The sequence below is a fragment of the Oryza brachyantha genome, chromosome 5, assembly GCF_000231095.2.
Source record: "Oryza brachyantha chromosome 5, ObraRS2, whole genome shotgun sequence".
NCBI lineage: Eukaryota > Viridiplantae > Streptophyta > Magnoliopsida > Poales > Poaceae > Oryza > Oryza brachyantha.
In genome coordinates, this window is record NC_023167.2 from 19,333,132 (window position 1) to 19,355,011 (window position 21,880).

The window sequence follows — 21,880 nt, forward strand, 5'->3', positions numbered from 1 at the left end:
CAACCCAGCAAGAGGCTGCCGAGTCTGACGAGAAGGAGGCCGGAACTAAACCAGAGAAATAAACGAAAAAAATTGAAGCTGAACTAGTCGTTATATTGCTTGAAAAACCCTGTCTCTAGCCACAGTTTTATCCCATCCCTGACATCGCTGAACAACTGATATACCGAGCGTGAGTGATCGTCAAAAATTCTGGCATCCCGTTCCTTCCACACCAGGCAGCACATCATCAGGAACAAGGACTCAAGGATTTCTACACAAGGCTTCACGCCATGTTGTTCTACTCTTTTTATTCTCCAACGGAAGTAACAGTTTGGATTTACGACCCCAATGTTGATCTTCCATCTCATGGTTATGTATGTAGAACATCTGGCATCATTTACATTCCCTAATGTAAAAATGCGTGATGCTATCCGTGCTACTGGTTTGTCTAGAGCCCTTGTACGTTCCTGGAGATGTCATCCCGATCTCATTTTAACGAAGGATACAATTGGCTTGAAGGCGAACTCGTTTTCTGCTTACATGGTTAAGCAAGTTTACCTGTCAAGCTTGATCTATATCCCTGCCGAGCCGAGGAGACGCGCGGGCCGACTGGCCGATGGCCTGTGCATGCGGCGCGGAGGACCGCATCGCGGAGACCCTCGATCACGATCATCTGCTGGTCTTCTCCCTCCATGGCCTCCGCGGCTTCACAGCTCGCGCGAGCGAGCATCCTCCTGCCCCTCACCCTCACCCTCACCCTCTCTCTGCGATGCGACGATCAGAGTAACGGATTTTTTCTCACACCCTCTCTCTGCGATGCGACGATCAGAGTAACGGATTTTTTCTCATGTGAGTGCACGAGACGCTGACGCCGTGGGGCCAGCGGACGACGACGTGGAGGTGCTGATCTCCGCACCTTGGTTCGAATTCAGGCGACAGATCTGGGCCTTAATGGGCCCAAATTTGATGTTGAAGGGACTCTAGATAAGGGGGCAGTTAGGGTTCCAAAATTGAACAGATATAGGAGAGGAGATAGACAGGAGAAGAGCAGAAATCGAGATGGGAAAAAGAAGTAGTCGACGTCGACCTACTCGTTCGACGGGGATCATGCCCGTGCAGCGCCACCGGAAGCGGCGGCGGCAAACCGGAGGACCCTGGAGAAAACCTCCTTTCTCTCAACTGAATCGGCTCAAGCAGCGGCAGCGCCGGCGCCGGCGCCGGCGCCAAATCGGAGCCCTAAGTAACCCTCCTTTCTCTGAACTGATTACGTGTAAGCAAGATGAGGGTGGCGATTCTCGAGCTGGAAAAACAACGAGAAGCTGTATCCCACACCTTCCTGAGGTATTGCACTGGAGTAATAAATTCTGATGATGCAGGATTAAATTAAGGTTACGTTTTTTTTTCTATTTAGGATTATAGCAATACAGATTATTAAGCTAGATTACTTTAAGTTGGATTATTATAAGCTGACGTTGGTAACCGATGATAAGGTGAGCAATTACTTTAAAAATACTCAAGGGCAGTGGGTCTTTAGACAACATCGGATGAGCTTATCAGATAAAAACAATCTGGACTCTACTATTATCATAAATATTTGTTTGTTTTAAATTAGTTCAAATAGTTTACATTACAGTAACATTAAGTGGAAACAAATAGAATCTAAGCATGATAGTACCACGGATGCCCTGATTGGACTAATTCATTGGATTATACTGGGGTACTTTGAATATTATTATTCGATTTATACTAACAGAGATCAGATACTATGTATTTTAGTACTATTGTCTGGACACGTTCCTACACTCCTGAATTTGTAGCTTCTAGTTGTTCTATTACCAGCAAAACCTCTTCTGAGATGCTTTCATACCAAAGTGAGATGCTTTACAGCTTTACCATTGTTCATGACTTGGCATAACTAGGAGCTACAGCATTGGTTTTGCTATTTGCTACCTTAATCCAGAACAAATGGCTAGATTTTTCTACAGCAAGTACAAATTTTCTTGATCCATGTTAAAGTATTTTTCATGGTTGTTAATTTCTGGTAGCCATTAGCAAATACCAACTATATTTCTTCCCATTGGAAACCCACTAACGAAACTGGTAGGGTAAAATTTTCTTTATATAGTGCTGAATCTACCTACTATGGTTACATCCCACTACTATGGTTACATCCCACTCTACTGTATTCTACGCAACTCTGCACGCCATGTTGTTCATCCCTTTTTATTCCCCAACTCAAGTAACACTTTGGATTTACAACCCCAGTGTTGATCTTACATCCCATGCTTATGTATGCAGGACATTTGGCATCACATACATTCCCTAATGCCAATGCATGATGCCGCTCGTGCTGCTTGTTTGTCTAAAGCATTTTTATGTTTCTGGAGACGCCATCCCAACCTCATTTTAACTAAGGATACAATTGGTTTGAATGCGAGTGCCTGTGGAGGGAACTTTAGCCGCAAAATTGACTATGTTCTGAAGAACCACTCAGGCATTGGCGTGAAAATATTCAGGCTTGAATATGTTGGTGTTGTGGGTTTCGATGCTAGTCGTTATCTTGAAAGTTGGTTTCAGCTTGTTAAGCCAGGGATTGAAGAACTGACTCTTAAGCTGTGTAAAACTGAAAGAGAGTACAACTTTCCATGCTCACTTTTATCATCTGATGATGGGATTCAAAATTCAATTCGTCTCCTTAACCTTTCCTTCTGTGCCTTTCATCCCACAGCTGAACTCAGCCCTTTGCGAAGCCTTACAGGCCTGCGTTTGAGTCACGTGAATATCACAGGGAAAGAATTACAGTGCTTTCTTTCCAATTCTCCTGCGTTGGAGCAGTTGCACCTTTTCAGTTGCATGGGGATAATCTGCTTGAAAATACCTTGCTCTCTGCAGAAGCTCAACTACCTTTGTGTTTTTGGATGCTTCAACCTGAAAGTATTAGAGAACAAAGCTCCAAATCTCTCCGGTTTTTACCTTAGAGAAGAGAGAAGGTTAAAGCTCTCACTCGGAGACACATCGCATATGAAGAAGCTAAACATGGAACATATGAATCTTGCACATTATGTTCGTGCTGTGCTGCCCCCCATTATGCCCAATCTTGAAACTCTTTACATAAGTTCGGGGGGTGAGGTATGTATATATTGTTCATAAGCTTAGAGTTGTTATCGACTAGCGATGTATATGCATATTACATTAGTCATACATGTATATGATTGATTTGAGACATGCTATATTTGTTGTGCAGGTGATCGATACACCAATGCTACCTACCAAATTTCTCTACCTCAAGCACCTTACCATTTGCTTTCCATCAGGATTGACATTTTCACCATCCTACGATTATTTTTCTCTGGTTTCTTTCCTTGATGCTTCTCCTTCCTTGGAAACTTTTATCTTGGATGTAAGCCAGTGCTCCTTAAATATTCTTTCATGCTAAGATCTGTTCACTCAGGGTTCATTTAGCTCAATGATGTTCTCCTTTCCATCTTCAGATGTATAGGCCATGCATGAAGCAGCAGGAATCAGTTTTCAAGAAATCTCCAGATTGGAGGCAAATTCCTGAAAATCGTCATGACAACCTCAAGAGTGTGAAGATCACTGGTTTCAGCTCCGCAAAGAGCTTGGTTGAGCTAACATATTATATTCTCAAGAACATGGTGTCACTCGAGTCTCTTACATTGGACACCATTTATGGTAATCTTAGGTGTTACCTAAAACCTTTTGTAAGGTGTGATCCCATGAGCGAGGATACTCTCATGGAAGCCCCAAGAGCACTCTCTGCTATCAGGACGTACATTGAAAATAAAGTTCCATCTACGGTGAAGTTAACGGTTCTGGAGCCCTGTAGTCAGTGTCATGCAAAAGGATTAAAACGTATATTATGCTAATCGTGCAATGTATAATCATTCCAATTTAACTAGAGAGGTGTGCCATCGGTTCATCCAAATCGGTGTAATTTATTAAGGGTGAGATATGAAATGGTGAAGTCACCCTTTTTTCTCTAATCTCTTATTAAAGAGAGGTGTGCCAGTGGTTCACCCAGATCGGTGTAATTTATTAAGAATTAGATATAAAATGGTGGAGGCAATGCGAGGAAGCACCCTCTTTTTTCCCTAATGTGTTATTAACTGTTAATAGGAATAGTGTCGCCCTGCAAAAAAAAGAGCAACTTTACGGTCATTAAGAAAGTACCAGGAGTTACCAAAGGTACTAAATTTTACACTAAAATTTTGGTACCTCACAGTACCTACTGAAGGACTATAAAATTACTTTTGATAAAAAGTTAACAGCGTCACACGAAAAAACTGGATAAACAAAGTCAATCAGGATAACAAATACTGCAAGGTCTATAACACCAAATTAATTCAGATTTCTTGCAACTAAAAGGTAAATTATAGCTTCATTAATGAAGAAAAATGACGCACACAGACACAGTCTCGAAAATCCAAGGACAATCAGTCAATCATGCACATGACCACACAACAATCATCCACATAAACACAGAGCTACTAGAATCGTGAATTGTCTGAAATGCCACCAGAAGGATAGAGGCAATGCTGTTTTAGTTATTTAGCAGAGATCTCTGCACATAGTAAACCAGTTCAAGCAAGATAACGTAACAGCAAACTGATTTAAATTTCTTTCAACTTCAAGCAATACTGCATAGCGAGTATAGTTCATTTTATTTTAAAAAATGATGAGCACTGGTCACAGGAAGTCTAAGCACAAACATACAGATCACACGTGGCTGCAATCATCCAGTGAAACCCAATTAGATCAAGTAGGCTCATCAATTTTCTGAAATGTCTCCAGGATGGACAAGAAAGGATGACAAAGTGTTTTACAAATTTCTGAACTAAATGAGTCCTACTCCATCAAACTCAGCAAGAAGAAGCGTACAGATTTCTAGCTAGTCAGAAGTCTTAAACAAGACATCAAACCCATTACCCATGGTGTGGCGTGGGGGAGTAGTTCTATATGAACCGACCTCGTCGTTGTCGCCTATAGCGTCGTATCACTCTCCTCCAATAGAAAATGGAAACCGAACAAGAAACGACCTCAACGCTGAAATCTTCTTGCGCACCTCCACAATATTGTCGTCGAGCCACACGGCACCCTTCGTCGCCTGATGCTGGTGATGAGCATGCCGGCGGAGAAAACGTCCCACAGGGCCGGCGGCGGCGTAGAGGGGGTGGCTGCAGCCGGCTACCGAGCGGGCCTTGTGCTGTATGGACCACCCGTAGCGCCTCAGCTCGCGTCCCGCGACGAGGTCGAACCGGTTGTCGACGAGCATCGGGACGAGGATCTCGAGAACGATGGTGAGGTCGTGGTCCAAGCGAGAAAGCTTGATCAGTCGGCGCTTATCCTTGATCCTCCAATGCTGGCGCAGCACCTCCTTCTCGAAGAGAGCGACCATGGCAGGGGTGTCTCTGACACGAACGTACTCGACGGCAATGACGCGCGGGCTGATGACCTCTGCGGCGCGGAGGACCGCATCGCGGAGACCCCGAATGACGATAGTCTCCTTGGCTTCTGCGGCAGCGTCGCCCATACGATCGTCTCCAATATCATCGTCCTCCGGGACACGGAAGTGCTGGAAATCAACTAGAAAAGTCCTGATGGCCGAAACCCGATCATGGACCTCCCATATGTTGCCGGCGAGCCACGTATCGTCCTTCGTACCCCGATACTGATGTTTAGCATACTGGCGGAGGAGGCGTCTGACAGGGCCGGCGGCGGCGTAGAGGGGGTGGCTGGGGCCGACGACCGAGCAGGCCGTGTGCTCCATGGACCGACCGTAGCGCCTCAGCTCGCGGCCCGCGACGAGGTCTAACGGGTTGGCGACGAGGATCGGGACAAGGACCTCGAGAACGATGGTGAGGTCGTGGTCCAAGCGAGACAGCCTGATAAGTCGGTGCTTGTGCTGGATCTCCCACCCCTGGCGCAACACCTCCTTCTCCAGGAGAGCGACCATGGCAGCGGTGTCGCTGACACGAACGGACCCGACGGCAATGACGCGCGGGCCAACGACCTCTGAGGCGCGGAGGACCGCATTGCGGAGACCCTTCATCACGATGATCTGCTGGTCTCCTCCGTCCATGGCTTCAGCGGCTTCACTTCTCGCGCGAGGCTTCTCCCCCTCCCCCTCCCCCTCCCCCTCCCCCTCTCCCTCTCTCTCTCTCTCTCTGCGAGAGAAATGCGACGATCAGAGTAACGGATTTTTCTCGTGCGAGTGCACGAGACGCTGACGCCGTGGGGCCATTTATAGCGGAGGACGACGTGGAGGTGCTGATCTGGCAGTCACACGTGTGAAGCCGCCCCTTCGTTTGAATTCAGCCGAACAGATCTGGGCCTCAATGGGCTTGACGGGCTACTTGTTTCTTAGTTCATGGGCTTGAGGAGAACTCAGTTTCTAGAAGGGCCTAATGGTAGAGATGTGATTTTACCACGGTCGGCTGGCATTTGCAGCCTCGTCTTCCAGCACAAGCCGCAAGCCCGCAACACGCTCCGCCGCTGCCTCTCGCCTTCCTCTTCCCTTCTCGCGCCTTCCACCACTAAAATCACCCACCGCCAATTCGGAAGCCTCCACTCCCGTCTCCCATGGCCATGGAGGGGAGCCCCCTCCATGGGCGGAACTCCTGGATGCCGTCGTGTTCGAGATCGTCTGTCGCATCCCGGGCTCCCGGCTGTGCGCGTTCGACCACATCCACGCGAACGCCGAACGCTCGTACAACTCCCGCCCCTGGCCGTCAGCTCTCCTGGGGTTCATCCTCCTGAAATCCGACGGGCCTACCATCTCCTGTGTCGTCTCCCACGGCTGCACTGACCCACCCCATCTTCCTCCCGGAAGCAGTCCGCCGTGCTCGCTACTTCGGCCCGTACGACGGGTCGTGGCTCTTCAACGCCGTCGACCAATCAAGCGGCCGCGAGCTCCTCACCCTTAACAACCTCCCGGCCATCCACCTACCGAACCGGGTCTGGCACTTTGCTCCACCGATCAAGTTACTTTGTCATCCGACTAGCTAAGTCATGCTGCATCTGCATTGAGCATTTGGGCCCTCTGTTTCTGCTTGCTGAGTTCGTTTGTTCTGTTCGCGTTTTTTTGAAGCCCTGTTCTGTTCGTGTTGAGATAGTTGTCTCAGAGTTATATGCATTTTGTTTCTGCCTAGCTGAAGCAGACTCCTTAGTGCAGAAATCTGCAAATCACATGGAGCTAAGGACAGTGCACAGTTCAATTTCTGTAATTACCATCCCTTCTAGGGAAAGCCTTTCACGATAATCAGGATCTTAGCCCATCTTTTCATTTTTGCTGATAACTTCTGGCTGAACATCTGCACTTGTTGATGTTTGCGCATATTATTTGGGACGGATGGTGTGTACTGCTTGAAATTGCAAGAAATCTGACTTAGTTTGCTGTTGCAGCTCTTGATGTTTGCTTTAGCTTTCTAGAATTTTTTTAGTCTGTGCAAAGCGCTCTGAGAAGTGAGAAAATTGAGGTTCTAGCTGAATTTCAATGTCATCAATGGCCTAACAATAGATTCATCTTCTTCTCTATCCCTGTTTCTTTTTTATCTTATTCTTTTTTTGCATACATCGCTAAATTTTTATTGTCAAGCCTGGTCATATCTTCTGAGCTTTGTGCACATCTCTCCTGTTTATGATGCAGATTCTTTTATGTTTGGTGCCTGCATATTGTTCTGATTCTTTCTACGTTGTGGTGTTGGCAGCTGTAGCACTAATGATCCATTTCTAGCAGAGGAAACTTGAAATTAAAGATGTCTGATTCAGTTATTGTTCTTAATATTTCTGGTTCTGCAGTTCTTTGTGTTGAAATTCAGTGTGAGAATGTGATGTTAATTAATAGTGTTTAGACATTCCTGTGGCAGAGGGTTGACATGCATGGATTGTGAAATGAGATTATGTGATGTTATGAGCTCTTCAAATGATAAGGCACCAAAATACTGTTTTATTTAAACAGATGACGGCCTTAATGGTCAGATTAAGCAGAAAATTGGCAAATGACTTACAGTTACATCTTTTCTGCCAATGTGACAATAAATCTGCATTTTACTGAACTTGCAAAGTTGCAATGCATCTCAACATTGTGAAATTCAGATACTTGCATCTTTGACAACTGCAGTCTGCAGATTATCCTGATTATTCGTGCTTTTTGGATACCAAGATGGATATGGTACAATCCAGGCTTGATTTGGTTCCAACTTCCATAGAGTCATGGTCAGAATCAGAATCCATTTGCACACTTAACTGTAAATAACTAGATATTTCCCTTGTATTTTTTGTGTTTTATGTTATGAAGTGTGTTACCTGGTGCTATTTTCTGTTGCTTTGTCCATTCTGGAGGTTCTATTTAGTTCTGGACCATTTCAGAGTAGCCGTTGAACACTTGAACTGGTTGATTTTGATCGACGGTGTGAGGACTAGTGCTGCATTGGGCTTTCATTTGTCCTAGGAAACAATAGTTGGTCGGTTCCAAAATATAATTATTTCTAAAATTCAAATTTTATCTCGTAATATAAACATTTCTACATTGATTCACATGATTTAAATATTTTTCAATGATTTCAAAGTCAATTAGATGGTTAGAAAAGGAATATAATTGGATTAATTCAATCGGACATCTCCTTACTATATGCTAAACAAATTATAAATATTTATATTTTGGGACAGAGTTAGCGTGTCAGCCCATAACAAGTTCGGAATTGTGTGGACCTTGGCCGAATGATGAATTGGGTTGTCATTCGGCCCATGATTGACATCGACCAGCCCACGTAAGCATGTCAGCCCATAACAAGTTCGCTACACAGCCCTACAGTGACCATGTTCAGCTTCAACAAGTTTCTCACGGACATATACCGATATACGTACTGGTATATAAACGTACACGTTTTCAGCTGATTCATGGTTTGAAATCTTCGGCACGAAATGGATGTTTAATTCTTAATTTGAGCACAGGGACACTGCTAATCCAGGCCTCCAGGACACATTTGAAAACAACACTGGGATGGATGCAAATCACTTGAATTAATTTCAGGTCCGACCTGCACATCAGAGCGCTCACCATCGCGTGCGTGCATGTCTTCACTCGCACGTACCAACAAACAATCCCATAACTAATCTTGATTGATTGGGATCGCCTAGCACATGCGTAGCTACCCATCCGACCTCATCCCGATCGGTCGATATATCTCGGCGTCGTCAAACGAAAGCACAAACGCACCTAAAAAGCCTCACGGATTCGTTTGGGCGTCACAGCCACGGGAGATCACGAGCTGCGCTCTAATCCAATCATGAATTTTAGTTTTTTTTTTCGGACGCATTTTTCAAGCACATAAACAGTGTGTTTCATTTCACTAAAAAAATTATATGAAAAGTTCTCATGTAATATTTCCAAAACAATATTTTCACTTTATAATAATTTTAGTCTTTTATATCCTCAAACATTTATTATAAAAATATCTTTATTTTAGCTATCTCAAACGCCCTCTATATCGTGATACAGCTAGTGCCAAAAATCCCATGGTCATCTTTAGGGCTGTAAAAAGAAAATGTCAAACATATTTATAAACGGAAGATAATTTATAAAGAAAACTTTTACATATGTGTTCATAATAATCTAAAAGCTAAAACTGGAAAATAAAATTTAGTAAAAACTCAAAATCAACTTAAAATTTAAAATTTAAGATTAAAGGGTCAAATTTTGGGTTATAAGCATAACCACCTCAATATTTTTAGCTAGATAGAGTAGGGGGTGGGTGATGTGTGTAGTTCGTACGTGTGTGCATGGAATGGAATGGCATGACATAGGTGGTCGTGGGCCAAGTTAGTTAAAGCTGTATCAAGGAAGCAATGTTGTGGAGGGAGAGCGACGGCTTGATTCTTTTTCTGTACATGTGTTGGTTAACAATCTTTCGTGAGACGGCGTTGGTTTGGTTAGCTAGCTGATCAATCGATTGATCGGCGGAGTCCTGAGAGGGACAGACCCGTGAAAGCAAAGCAAAGATTTGTAATAATCCCATCAAGAACCGCACTAGCTTAGCTAGGATACCGTTGTTTGTGTCGTGTCTTACGTGCAAGGATATATGCTGCTAGTAGCTCAGCTACCTAGCAGACTTGTTTTCTATAAGCAGGGTGGACCATCCATGATTTTTTTTTGCTATGGGATTATTAACAATATAGTTACTCCGTTTCACGAGATATTGTTTAAATATATTAATACTAATAAATTTAAACATATATATAAATTATATATATAATATTTATCTATAGATGACTTTAAAAAGTTTACGATATGAAACAAATGATTAATAGACTTTTTTTAAGTTGAGACCTGGCCACGCAGTGTGTAATAACGAAGTTGCACTAGCGGTTTGAATCAATTTTTGTTACAGTACTACATATCACTGCTTGCACGTATGGTAGGTTCACCTTCACCCAATGCAGAGTTTTTTGGAGGGGCTTTTGTGCGCTCTCACGTGTAGGGCTGGATAACGAGCCAGCTCGATTTAGCTCGGCTCGGCTCGTTAAGATAACAAGTTGGCTCGGCTCGGCTCGTTACAAAGCTCGAGCTGACTCGTTAGGCTCGTGAGGCATGCATGAATAATGAATTTAAACAATTTTTCAATAGATTATACAAGCAAATTTTTAGTTCAAATATGAAAATCATATGAAATGGTATCTAAATATTAAAGTTTAAACCAACATATCACGTGGTGAATCTATGAATTACTGAACACATGCATTCTGGGGTGGAATCAATGAACGCCGGTAAATCGCATGTCTTTGGTCTAGCTCGTTAGGCTCGTGAGTAGCTCACGAGCTAGCTCGAGCTTGGCTCGTTATCTCTAACAAGCTAAAATGTTAGCTCGGCTCGTTAAAAAAATAAAACGAGCCGAGTCGAGCCGAACCGAGTTTGTCACAAGTCGAGCGAGCTAACGAGTCACGAGATTTATGAACAAAGTCAAACTAAACTGATAATTCACATATAAATTAATTTTAATATGCAACTCTCAAATTATATACATATATGTAAGACTATATTTCTAAAGATTTTGATTTTATATATAACTTTTAACTTTTATTTCTACAAGTATAATTGTATTTTGTATATGATTATATGAATCCATCTCCATCAATTATAAATCTAAACCCACCGTGAATTAACACTTGAGATATTTCTTTCTTGAGTTAACATGGTATTTTTAGTCTCTAAAGTAAACATGTGTATCTTCATGAGCGGTCATTGAGTAGGACGAGGCTAGTGAAAAACACTAGCAGAGGGTTTGACCATTCATGCCCGACAATGCCACGTGACAAGACACAGTTTCGTCGTGCCTTGCTAAATTAAAATTTGATTATTTGACATTACGACCCGCTGCTTTAATTGTATAATCTCACATGTCGTGGTGAACATAACCAATTTAACAGCGGGAAAAGAAATATCAGATCATCCCATTCGTCCTGTGTAACATCCCAGTCCAAGGCTTAGTAGGATTTGATAGATACTCATACCAATAAGTTGTAATTTTTTTCTGGAAGCTTATCTCGAGAGAACTCTAAGGTTAAGCGTGCTTGGCCTAGAGCAATTTTAGGATGGATGGCTGACCGGGAAGTCATTCCCGGGTGCGCATGAGTGAGCACAAAGTGGGTGACTGACCGGGAAGTCATTCCCGGGTGCGCATGAGTGACTTCCCGGGTGCGCATGAGTGAGCACAAAGTGGGTGACTGACCGGGAAGTCATTCCCGGGTGCGCATGAGTGAGCACAAAGTGCGCACGGTGCGCATGAGTGAGCAGTCATTCCTAGGATGTCTTGATCTCCTAGAGCACGGGCTCCGTGCTCAGCCTAGGGGGTTCCTAGGGTCGGGATGACTTCCCCGGTGCGTATGAGTACGCAGAAAAGACATGTGTTGGTTGTTCGTGCTCAGCCTAGGGGGTTCCTAGGGTCGGGATGACTTCCCCGGTGCGCATGAGAATGCAGAAAAGACATGTGTTGGTTATGTGAGTGATGTCTTGATCTCATGTCTTGATCTCCTAGAGCACGGGCTCGGCCTAGGGGTTCCTAGGGTCGGAACGACTTCCCCGGTGCGCATGAGTGAGCACAAAGTGCGTAGAAAAGACATGTGTTGGTTGTGTGAGTGATGTCTTGATCTACTAAAGCACGGGCTCGGCCTAGGGGGTTCCTTGGGTCGGGACGACTTCCTGAGTGCGCATGAGTGAGCACAAAGTGCGCAGAAAAGACTTCCCGGGTGCGCATGAGTGAGCACAAAGTGCGCAGAAAAGACATGTGTTGATTGTGTGAGTGATGTCTTGATCTCCTAGAGCACGGGCTCGACCTAGGGGGTTCCTAGGGTCGGGACGTGACAGAATGATATCAGAGCCGACCCTCGTGGTTTCACAGGCGCGTGGGCCCTGCGGGGACACGGCATGGCACATGGGCCAGACCTGGATAGGGTCGGGACGTGACAGAATGATATCAGAGCCGACCCTTGTGGTTTCACAGGCGTGTGGGCCCTGCAGGGACACGGCATGGCACATGGGCCAGACCTGGACACACGGACGTGGCCAAGAGGGGAACGTTCCTGGTTGTTTGCCCAAATGTGGGTATGTAGGACCGACGGAGACGTCGGGTTCTTTGAGGGTGGGTGTATGTAACATCCCAGCCCAAGACTTAGTAGGATTTGATAGATACTCATACCAACAAGTTATAACTTCTTTTTCGGAAGCTTATCTTGAGAGAACTCTAAGGTTAAGTGACGTGACAGAATGATATCAGAGCCGACCCTCGCGGTTTCACAGGCGCGTGGGCCCTGCGGGGACACGGCATGGCACATGGGCCAGACCTGGACACACGGACGTGACCAAGAGGGGAACGTTCTTGGTTGTTTGCCCAAGTGTGGGTATATAGGACCTTGCCCAAGTGTGGGTATGTAGGACCGACGGAGACGTCGGGTCCTTTGAGGGTGGGTGTATGTAACATCCCAGCCCAAGGCTTAGTAGGATTCGATAGATATTCATACCAACAAGTTGTAACTTCTTTTTCGGAAGCTTATTGAGAGAACTCCAAGGTTAAGTGTATTTGGCCTGGAGCAATCTTAGGATGGGTGACTGACCGGGAAGTCATTCCCGGGTGCGCATGAGTGAGGACAAAGTGCGTAGAGAAGACATGTGTTGGTTGTGTGAGTGACCGGGTGCGCATGAGTGAGGACAAAGTGCGTAGAGAAGACATGTGTTGGTTGTGTGAGTGATGTCTTAATCTTCTAGAGCTCGGGCTCGGCCTAGGGGGGTTCCTAGGGTCAGGACGTCGTGACATCCTATTTCTCGTATAAGAGCAAGTTCAATAGTATAGTCAACTACTAGCTCCAATTTATCTATAGTCAATCTAATAGCTAATTTATACAATAGTTACCTATAAAACATCAATACATGGCCTCACATGTCATACACATATTTTGTCTTGGAACCCGTGTACATTCCTTTTCTCTTTTCTTATTTTTTAAAATATACTTGTAGCCGCCCTTTACCAGCTCTAAACACTTGAACAGCGAGAGCGTGCCAGAGCGCGGGGTGGGCCCCGCTGAATCCATCGCACGGAGTGCGTGCGTCTCTTATTTATGCAGGCGTGGAATGAAACACCTGCATTCGTCAGACTCGTCAGAGATTTCATCCGAAGCAGGGCGCGAGCCCCACAACCTCCTCCTCCCTCCATATCCCCCAGATCGTCTTCTCCGATCGAATGCTTCCTCTGGTGAATCGCTACTCAAAGAGGTAGAGTACTTGATCCACGCTTCGGTTAGCGCTTGGTGTAGTTGGTTGATCGGTGGCTCGCTGGGTTGGGCGTGCTGTTGCTGTTGCTGGTGCTGGTGCTTCCACTTGGGATGCGAGTTTGATCGATTTGGCTGGATTTTTGATTTCACGTTTTGCTTGCTGTTTCTCGTGCTGCGTTGTCGAGAGCGTAATCTTCGCCATCGGTTTAACGTGTTTTTGTGAGAATAGTTGATCGCATCCTCAAATGCAGTTTTTGGTTGCCTTCGTGATACGATTGTCCTGTTTGAGTTCAAACTTCAAATCATGAAGTTCTGCGACCTCCTCAGCGCTAGGTTCTGTGGATAGCTTCTCTTGTTATATTTTTTTTTCTTCATTGTGCAGATTTTCAGTGTGGTTTTTGTTTGAATTTTGCTTGATATTTTGATCCATTTGGTTGCAGGGATTAGTTGTTCGCGGAGAGGCAATGCAGGAAGCTCTCCTACCTCCGGCCCATCCCGACCGCTTCTACTCGGCCTTGGGCCCCATGGCGTTCGGCGGCGTAGATCAACGGTTCTCCTCGCCTAACCCGCTGACTAGCGGTGAGGATCTCTTCTACGGCTGCTACTCCCCCTTCAGCCCCTCGCCGCCGCCACGCGCCGCCTCGCTCTCCCACTGCTCGTCCTCCTCCGACTCCGTCATCGACGACGTAGATGACGCGGCGGCGACCGAGCACCGCCTCCACCTCACCCGCCTCGCGCTCCAGTACCAGGAGGTGGCCAACCGCTTCGAGCTCTGCCTCTCCCACCTCGCCGACGCCGCGGATGAGGCGGCCGCACTCCGTCGGGAGAATGCCGAGCTCCGCGTCGCCAATAACAACCTCGCGTGCCGCATCGCCAAGTTTGGCGGGATGCAGGGCTCCGCCATCACCCTCGCCGGTGACCTCCGCCGCCTCCGCCTCGCCGAGGAGCAGACCGTGCCAGTTCTTCCTCCTCCTCCTCCTCCGCCGTCGCCGCCTGCCGCCGCACTGATGCATCCCGTCGCCGTCCCCGAGAAGCAGGCGGTTCTGCCGAAGAGCATCTCCATCCGTTCGACCGGCTACCAGAAGCTGAACCAGGGCGGCAAGCATCGCGTGTCGAAGCCGCTGAACGTAAGCTCGGTGAAACCAAATCCCCCCAAATCCTCCATTGTGTCTGGATCACACTCTTGCAGTGCACTGACTCCAGTGCTCAATCCAAAATCCTCAATCCTTACTAGTATGATGTTCACGATGCGACAATGCAAGCAGCAGCGCGTGTTCGTGGGCATTGACGGCGCGGAGGGAGGGGAGCACAAGGGTGGGGTGAAGGAGGACCCGCCCATGGGTGGGCTGGAGTTCGAGGTGTACAACCAGGGCATGTTCAAGACGGAGCTGTGCAACAAATGGGAGGAGACCGGGGCGTGCCCCTATGGCGACCAGTGCCAGTTCGCGCACGGCGTCGCGGAGCTCCGCCCCGTCATCCGCCACCCTCGCTACAAGACCGAGGTCTGCCGCATGGTGCTCTCCGGTGGTGTCTGTCCCTACGGCCACCGCTGCCACTTCCGCCACTCCATCACCCCCGCCGACCGCTTCTCCTTCCGCCGTTGATCATACATGTCAGTCCATCACCGACTGCTAATCTCACTCCCTCTGTCTCCCTATCTTCAACAATGACACATGAAAAGAGGGAAAAAGGAAAGCCGTAAATAAGGTATATTTAGTTGCACAAAGCAAACGAGAACTGAGTTATACATTTAGCACACAGGCGAAATGTGAATATATAGAGAGTTCTAGGTATTAAGTTGTGGTCAAATATGTGAGTTATTACATTGGGAGTTATTTGTCCTATGGTTTATATCGTTATAGGTTATCATGTTCTTGTTTGCTAGTTGCGTTTTGAGCAAACCAGGTGACAAATTGCTGGACTCATGTAAGTAAGACTGTTATTTGCATATTTGATTGATGTCTTGAACACTTGTACGCTATGAAAGTGCCTGAATGTAGTTATTTGCATATGTCATTGATGTGTCGAACACTTGTATGCTGAAAGTTCAGGCATCTTAAGTTGTAATGTTTATGGGCAGTTAAAGTAATGAGTTATAGTTTTGGTGAACTTGAATTGAAGCATGGATGGCATTTTGTGCTCCTATTTCTCTGGTTGTCTGTTTAATGAATTATAGTTTTGATGAACTTGAATTGAAGCCTGTCGCTGTATGACTATGCCCGCTGGAGAGTGATTTGTCTGTCTTCTTAAACTAAGGCAAACAAGGACTTAAGATCTTGCTTTATAACAAAAGATGATAGATGATTGGTAAGTAAGTATGCAGTTTGATGTTGCTTCTTACTCCCTCCGTTTCATATTGTAAATTTTTCTTATCTTATCTAGATTTATACGTTGATTAATATATATAATTTGTATAATTAATATATATAATTAGTATCTGTGTGAATCTAAGTAAGGCTAGAAGGTCTTATACTGTGAGGAAGTATTATAATTGTTGCCGAGAGCACACTTGTACGCCATAAAAGTGCCTGAAGGCTGATATTTTACATATTTGATTTATGTGTTCGAAGTTGGAAAACTTGTGCTGAAAGTGCAGGTATGTTCAGTTAACTTTTGGTGAATTTGAATTGAAGCATACTAAATGGCATTTTGGTGTCCTTTTTCTCTATGTTTGAACGTTTATTGAATTAACATTTTAGTGAACTTGGACCGAACCTTGTGAGTCCGTACTAGACTGCATTGCCGGTTACGTGCTAGCTGCTGATTTCTATGCCTTCTTTAACTAAGGCAAACAATGACTTAAGATGTTGCTGTACATCAAAAGATGATATAGATGATGGATAGCCAGGATAGGTAAGTATACAGTTCGTTGTTTTCGCATCGCGCGTGCCGAGTGCGCACTACGGTTCGGAATGAGATCAGTTCGACGAAATACAGGACAATACTGTGATCATGCTCATCACAAAAAGACTGCTCCGCTGCAAGATGGTTGGGGAAGCAAGGCGTTTTATCGTAGCTGGTGATCAAGTACTAGAAATTGAACAAAGTTCACATACAGAGTAAACCATAGCATTGAAATCTTCATGAAGTACAAAAGCGTAACACAATTGCTATGCTATTCGATCGGCCTATGAAAGATGTCCATTTTTCAGGCTATAAGATATTCTGGTTTTTTCTATATTCATATGGATACTAATGAATGAACAGATATATATAATGTATGCATTGGTTTATATATAAATATAGGAGAAACCAAAACATACTATAACTTGAAATGGAGGGAGTATCAACCAGCTTCAGATTGTGATGTTGCCTATATGCCACAGAACGCCTTCAGTTTATCCTCGTGGCGAGCTCCTTCTTCAGAAACACAGAAGCGAATGAAGTCGTTGTTGTCATGAGGCTTGAAACGCGGAGGGTGGCACTCGTCGACGAGCTCGTCAGCTGGTTGGATCATGAAATTGGCGACGGAGAAGAGAATGGCGGTGTACCTCGTGGCATCCCCACTCACCATTATCCGGTGAAATGGCGCGTACAGACGGTCGTTTGTCCATGCCTGGAGATTGTGAAAATTCCAAGAAGTGTGACTGCGTGAGATATGACCAGAGCAGGAATTGTAGGCTTCTCTTGAAGGATTAAGAACAAGCATCAGCTATCAGGTGAGTGTTGAAGTTTGTACAGCGTGGCTGTATGCTTATATTTCTTGTCCTGTTAAACATGGGTTGCCTGAAACTGAAAAAAAAGTTGCAGCTAGCAGCAGAAGAGTCATATTCCGTAATTTTATAGGAACGGACCAATTGACATTTACTATTACGGAGTACATGTTATTAAGTTTGACAGTATTTTTTTCCAGGATGTTTGCTCGAGTTCTTTTGCAATTTGATATCCACAACGTCATCAGTCTACCTATAACTACTGTTCACCATATCCTCGAATGAAAACCAAGCTAGGAGCTACGAATTGCAAGAGTTTTTTTTTCCTATCAAAATGATGGGGGAAATTAACTTCTTTGTACATTGCATTAACAGTATTAATTAGTGTTAGATAGAGATTGCAGTGATGCTTAATTACCCGGAGGGCATTGCCAACATTGACGATGAGCGAGGTCGGCGACGGCTTGACGAGGACCCACTCGTCATCCCTGGTCTGCATCTCATTCCCATTCACCTCGTTCTGGCACACGATGCTAAGCCAGTTGGTGTTCTGATGGGCGACGTACCCGGTGACCTTCTCGTCAGAATTGGGAGCCTTGTACTCGGACATCCGGAACAGGTGCCACATGGACTCGCTCTGTGCCCCGTGGTGCTTCGCCACCCCGAGCCCTTCCAGGATCATTCGCCGCACCATCTCCTCCAGATCCGCGATGCGCTTCGCCGCGCCATGGACGATCTCACTGTGTCGATCGTGGCAGAGCTAACTGAACAAAACTTGAGTAGATTGCAAAGAATGGGGGGTTGATTGCTTACCAGAAGCCGTCGTTGCCGCCGGGCCAGATGACGTCGGCGAAGGCGCGGACGTTCTCGGGCTTGAGGCCGTCCACGATGGCGAGGCTCTCGTAGGCGTCGAGGCCCGGGAGGCCGCCGAGGTAGCCGTGGAACGGCTTCTCGGGGCCGTAGTAGTTCCGGCGCTTGGTGTCGACGGGGAGCGAGAAGAGCGGCCGGACGGCGTCGTCGAAGAGGCTGGCGCGGAGCTCCGGCGTGAGCTGCGGGTAGTGCGCGTCGAACCAGCCGTGGGTGGTGAGAGCGTCCATCACCTGGGCGCGCACCTCCGCCCAGCGCCTGGTCCCCGGCGCCGACGGGTCCACGCCGGAGAAGTCGATCCTGGGGAGCTGCGCCGCCGCCTCGCTCTCGCTGCCCATCACATTCACCCACTGCTCCGGCAAGCTGTGGTCTTTTTCTTCTTCTTCCACGTGATTAATGACGATAGGCGAGATAATAACTTTATGTTTCGACAATTTGTCTTATTTTAAAAAATTACATAAAAGTTTAGAAAAATTAGTCACATGTAAAGGACTATTCATAATATTTTATCATCTAGCAACAATAAAAAGATTAAAATAAAATAAAAGTCAAAATATTATATTAAAAAAACTGAAAAATGATTTTATTTCGAAATGGACTTAGAGCAGCGAGCCTTGACTACTCGACGTCGTGCGTAAATCGGACTGGTTGGAATTCAAACTGGGCTTTGTTTTTCTCTCAGGCGTAGGCCTTGCGTAGTGATACTGATGGAAGGCCCATAAAAGGACAGATGGGCCTTCGAAGATGTAGCCATGTTCTTTATAGACTTAACCAATACATCCTAAAGCTAAGACCACCACCGTCTCAAAAATAAGATCATTTTGTCATATTCTACCTCTGTCTAAAATAAATTTATTTTGAAGTAATTATTATATTGGAATTTATGGAAGGATAAATAAATGCATTAGAAATAAATAAAGTAAGGAATAATTGCATTGAGATTTGACAAATGGGAGTGAAAAATGAAGGCCATCATCTTTGGCTTTTTTGGTCAAACGATATATTTACAACCAAAAAATAATTTAAGAATAAAACTTATATATATATATTCTTAATAATAATAAAAAGACTGAAAAATAAGCTAGTAAGGATAAGAATTCAAATTTTGGCTTATAAGCATAAGCTACAGCGAAAAAATGAGACTGTAAATTAAGCAAAAAACCGTTAATATCCTGAAAAATTCGCTCCAAAGAGAAGTCGAATCCAGGACTCAAGTGCTACTGAGGCCTTACGTACATACCCTTTCGCGACCGAAGTTACATCCTGAACGTCGGAGGCTTGGAGTACAGTAGTAGTAGCGTATGGCTTCGCCTGACAGGAGAAAGGAATCAATCTGCTGCTCTAGGTAGACCTGACCGCTTCGGTTAGCATCTTCCACTACAAAACTGATGGGGGACAAGCCAACCTGACGAACTGCACCGATCAAAAAATTTATGCCCTGACGAACTGCGTGACGCATGATAGAATTGTCTATTCCTCAGTTGAGTCAAGTGATCATGGTTAAGCTTCTAGATGAACAGCCGATCGATCACGATTCACGCAGGCTAACTTCAAACATTAGGCATCCCACGTGCATGAGTTGACTGTGATGCACTGTAGATGAAACAAAATCATGAATCAACAGGTAAGCATATGTTTGTGGCAAACTTTTCCAATTGCACGTTCTTGTTACACAGAATTTCCGTCTGTAATCCACACATTTTTTCTGTCAAAACACATGATTATGATGTGTTGAAGTTTGACCCGCAGAGGCTGCAGGGATGAAACCAGTGGTAATTAAGGTTTACCATGACAGCGACATCCTCTGATTTTCACTCTGGTGATTATCCCGAAAGCAAAGCGTCCAAGATGCAAGAAGAACAAGAAGAAGGCGGCGGCGGAGGCACGAACTTTGCTTGATCGATTAATTTTCTTGGTTACAGAACAACACTCGCGGCGGCTCTTGCACCGTGTAGACCATCATCGATCGTCTCCTAACTAATATTTCTTACAAATTACAAGGAACGAACAGTAGTAGTAGTAATCGTAGTAGAACGACGACATGATCGAGCAGCGAGCAAACGAAGTTGCAGAGCTCGCTTTTGTGGTTTCCATGTCGATCGATGCCGCGGGCTAGTGGAGTAGCAGCTGGCTAGACGCCGTGTTGTTGTGCTGCGGCAGGTGCGCGGCGGAGTGATGGAGCATGGTGGTGAGCTCCTTGGAGGCGACGATGGACTTGTATATCTCGACGACGAGCCTCTGCTCGAAGTCGGTGAGCTGGCCGGGCCGCGGCGCCGGGAGCTGCTTCCGGCGCGGGACGCGCCTGGGCCACAGCCCCTCCGGCGCGGTGGGGAGCGCCATGGCGGACGCCTTCCTCGACACCGCGAGCATGCCGCCCACGTACGCGTCGCGGACCCGCGCCAGCAGCCGCGCCGGGGACAGCGCCTTGGCCACCCGCACGCGGACGCGGAGCAGCCGGCGCAGCCGCAGCCCCCACCCGGCGCCGGCGCCGCCGCGGCGCCCGCCCAGCTGCTGCGTCGCCCTCGTCTTCCCCGCGCCGTTCGCCGCCTCCAGCCGCTGGTACTTGCGCCTCCCCCAGTAGGAGCGTATCCCCCTCGTGAACCGTATCGGGAACGCCTCCACCTCCATCGTCGGCTGCCGCGTTCGCGCTTTGCGTCTCGCTGGGTTGGTGAGTGGCGGCAGGACCGGAGGAGCAGGAGCAGGAGAAAGCTGGTTGGTGAAACGAGATGCGGGGCGGGCTTGCTCTTTATGCTGCCGCGGAGGAGCAGAGTGGGGCGTGGTTGGTGGCTTGGTGGGAGCAGCAACGAAACGAGCGCGACGCCACGCGGCAAGGGGCACGTAGCGAGTAGAGCGAAGCGACCCAAGTGCGTGCGTGGGGCTGCGCCTGCGCACGGTTGGTGATGGTCGCCGACTCGCGCCGTGGTGGTCATTGTCACCCACGGGCGCCGGATGCTGCTGCTGCATGGCCCGAGTTAACAGGAAAGGGACGTCTAATACGTTGAACGTCTAGAACAAGACAGTAGCTTGAACGGGTGGTTGTTTGAAGTTTGAACAAAACGAAAGGTTCGCTTCAATTTGTTTGTGACTAAATAGTCAGACGAAACTACGAACTAGCTTACTTGGAAAAGTCTTGTTATCGGTGAATTTACATGGATGGTTCCCACGCACATGATCAGCATTGGATGGCATCTAGCTTGGTTTGGTGGTCAAATATTAGTGACGTTCCGAATTAATACACGTGGTCAGAAAAATTCCAGTAGTCAAATAATGTGTTCACTGTTTAATTGGGTTGAGTATTCAGAGATCAGGTTGAGTGGCTCGGTGCTTTGTGTTTCAAATGATCAAATTAAAAATGACACGTGTATCACAATATTAAAAATATTAAAAAAAAAGTCAAACGAATCAACTGTCACTAAACTTACTGAGCCATGTCATCTAAGGTCGCACACTTCAAGAATGTGTATAAAATCTTAAAACTTGTTAGAGTCTCACGAGAGGTCCAACACTACCACATCTCTTGTGAGATCTTAAGTGGTACTGATGTAACCATCACCTCCCCTCTCTTTTATCTCCATTATGAGATCATCCCCAGCTAACAT

General features: G+C 46.2%; 5 protein-coding genes across 6 annotated transcripts; 2 read left to right on the forward strand and 3 right to left on the reverse strand.

Annotated features, from left to right (window-relative positions):
* The first annotated feature begins 798 nt into the window (after positions 1-798).
* LOC102710022 lies at positions 799-4,073 on the forward strand. The gene is made up of 4 exons (XM_015837862.2): positions 799-1,320; positions 2,278-3,108; positions 3,224-3,379; positions 3,471-4,073. The coding sequence occupies exons 1-4, from the start codon at positions 1,039-1,041 to the stop codon at positions 3,864-3,866; spliced, it is 1,665 nt and encodes a 554-aa protein (XP_015693348.1). The 5' UTR covers positions 799-1,038; the 3' UTR covers positions 3,867-4,073.
* Positions 4,074-4,650: 577 nt separating this feature from the next.
* LOC107304312 lies at positions 4,651-6,113 on the reverse strand. The gene has a single exon (XM_015837863.1). It carries the CDS (start codon positions 6,077-6,079, stop codon positions 4,994-4,996), a length of 1,086 nt encoding a protein of 361 aa, XP_015693349.1. The 5' UTR covers positions 6,080-6,113; the 3' UTR covers positions 4,651-4,993.
* Positions 6,114-13,650: 7,537 nt separating this feature from the next.
* LOC102710304 (zinc finger CCCH domain-containing protein 39-like) lies at positions 13,651-15,767 on the forward strand. Of its 2 annotated transcripts, XM_015837433.1 has the most exons (3): positions 13,651-13,762; positions 14,202-14,888; positions 15,027-15,767. In XM_015837433.1, the coding sequence occupies exons 2-3, from the start codon at positions 14,226-14,228 to the stop codon at positions 15,363-15,365; spliced, it is 1,002 nt and encodes a 333-aa protein (XP_015692919.1). In that variant the 5' UTR covers positions 13,651-13,762; positions 14,202-14,225; the 3' UTR covers positions 15,366-15,767. The 2 variants fall into 2 exon arrangements, with proteins under 2 accessions (XP_015692919.1, XP_015692918.1); XM_015837432.1 differs by having other exon boundaries at positions 14,202-15,767.
* A 1,307-nt stretch (positions 15,768-17,074) lies between these two features.
* On the reverse strand, positions 17,075-18,619 carry LOC102716875 (probable 2-oxoglutarate-dependent dioxygenase AOP1). The gene is made up of 3 exons (XM_006655555.2): positions 18,228-18,619; positions 17,833-18,154; positions 17,075-17,317 (listed from the first exon to the last, which is right to left on the reverse strand). The coding sequence occupies exons 1-3, from the start codon at positions 18,617-18,619 to the stop codon at positions 17,075-17,077; spliced, it is 957 nt and encodes a 318-aa protein (XP_006655618.1).
* Positions 18,620-19,927: 1,308 nt separating this feature from the next.
* Positions 19,928-20,988, reverse strand: LOC102717158. Its single transcript, XM_040524542.1, has one exon. It carries the CDS (start codon positions 20,907-20,909, stop codon positions 20,394-20,396), a length of 516 nt encoding a protein of 171 aa, XP_040380476.1. The 5' UTR covers positions 20,910-20,988; the 3' UTR covers positions 19,928-20,393.
* Positions 20,989-21,880: the final 892 nt, after the last annotated feature.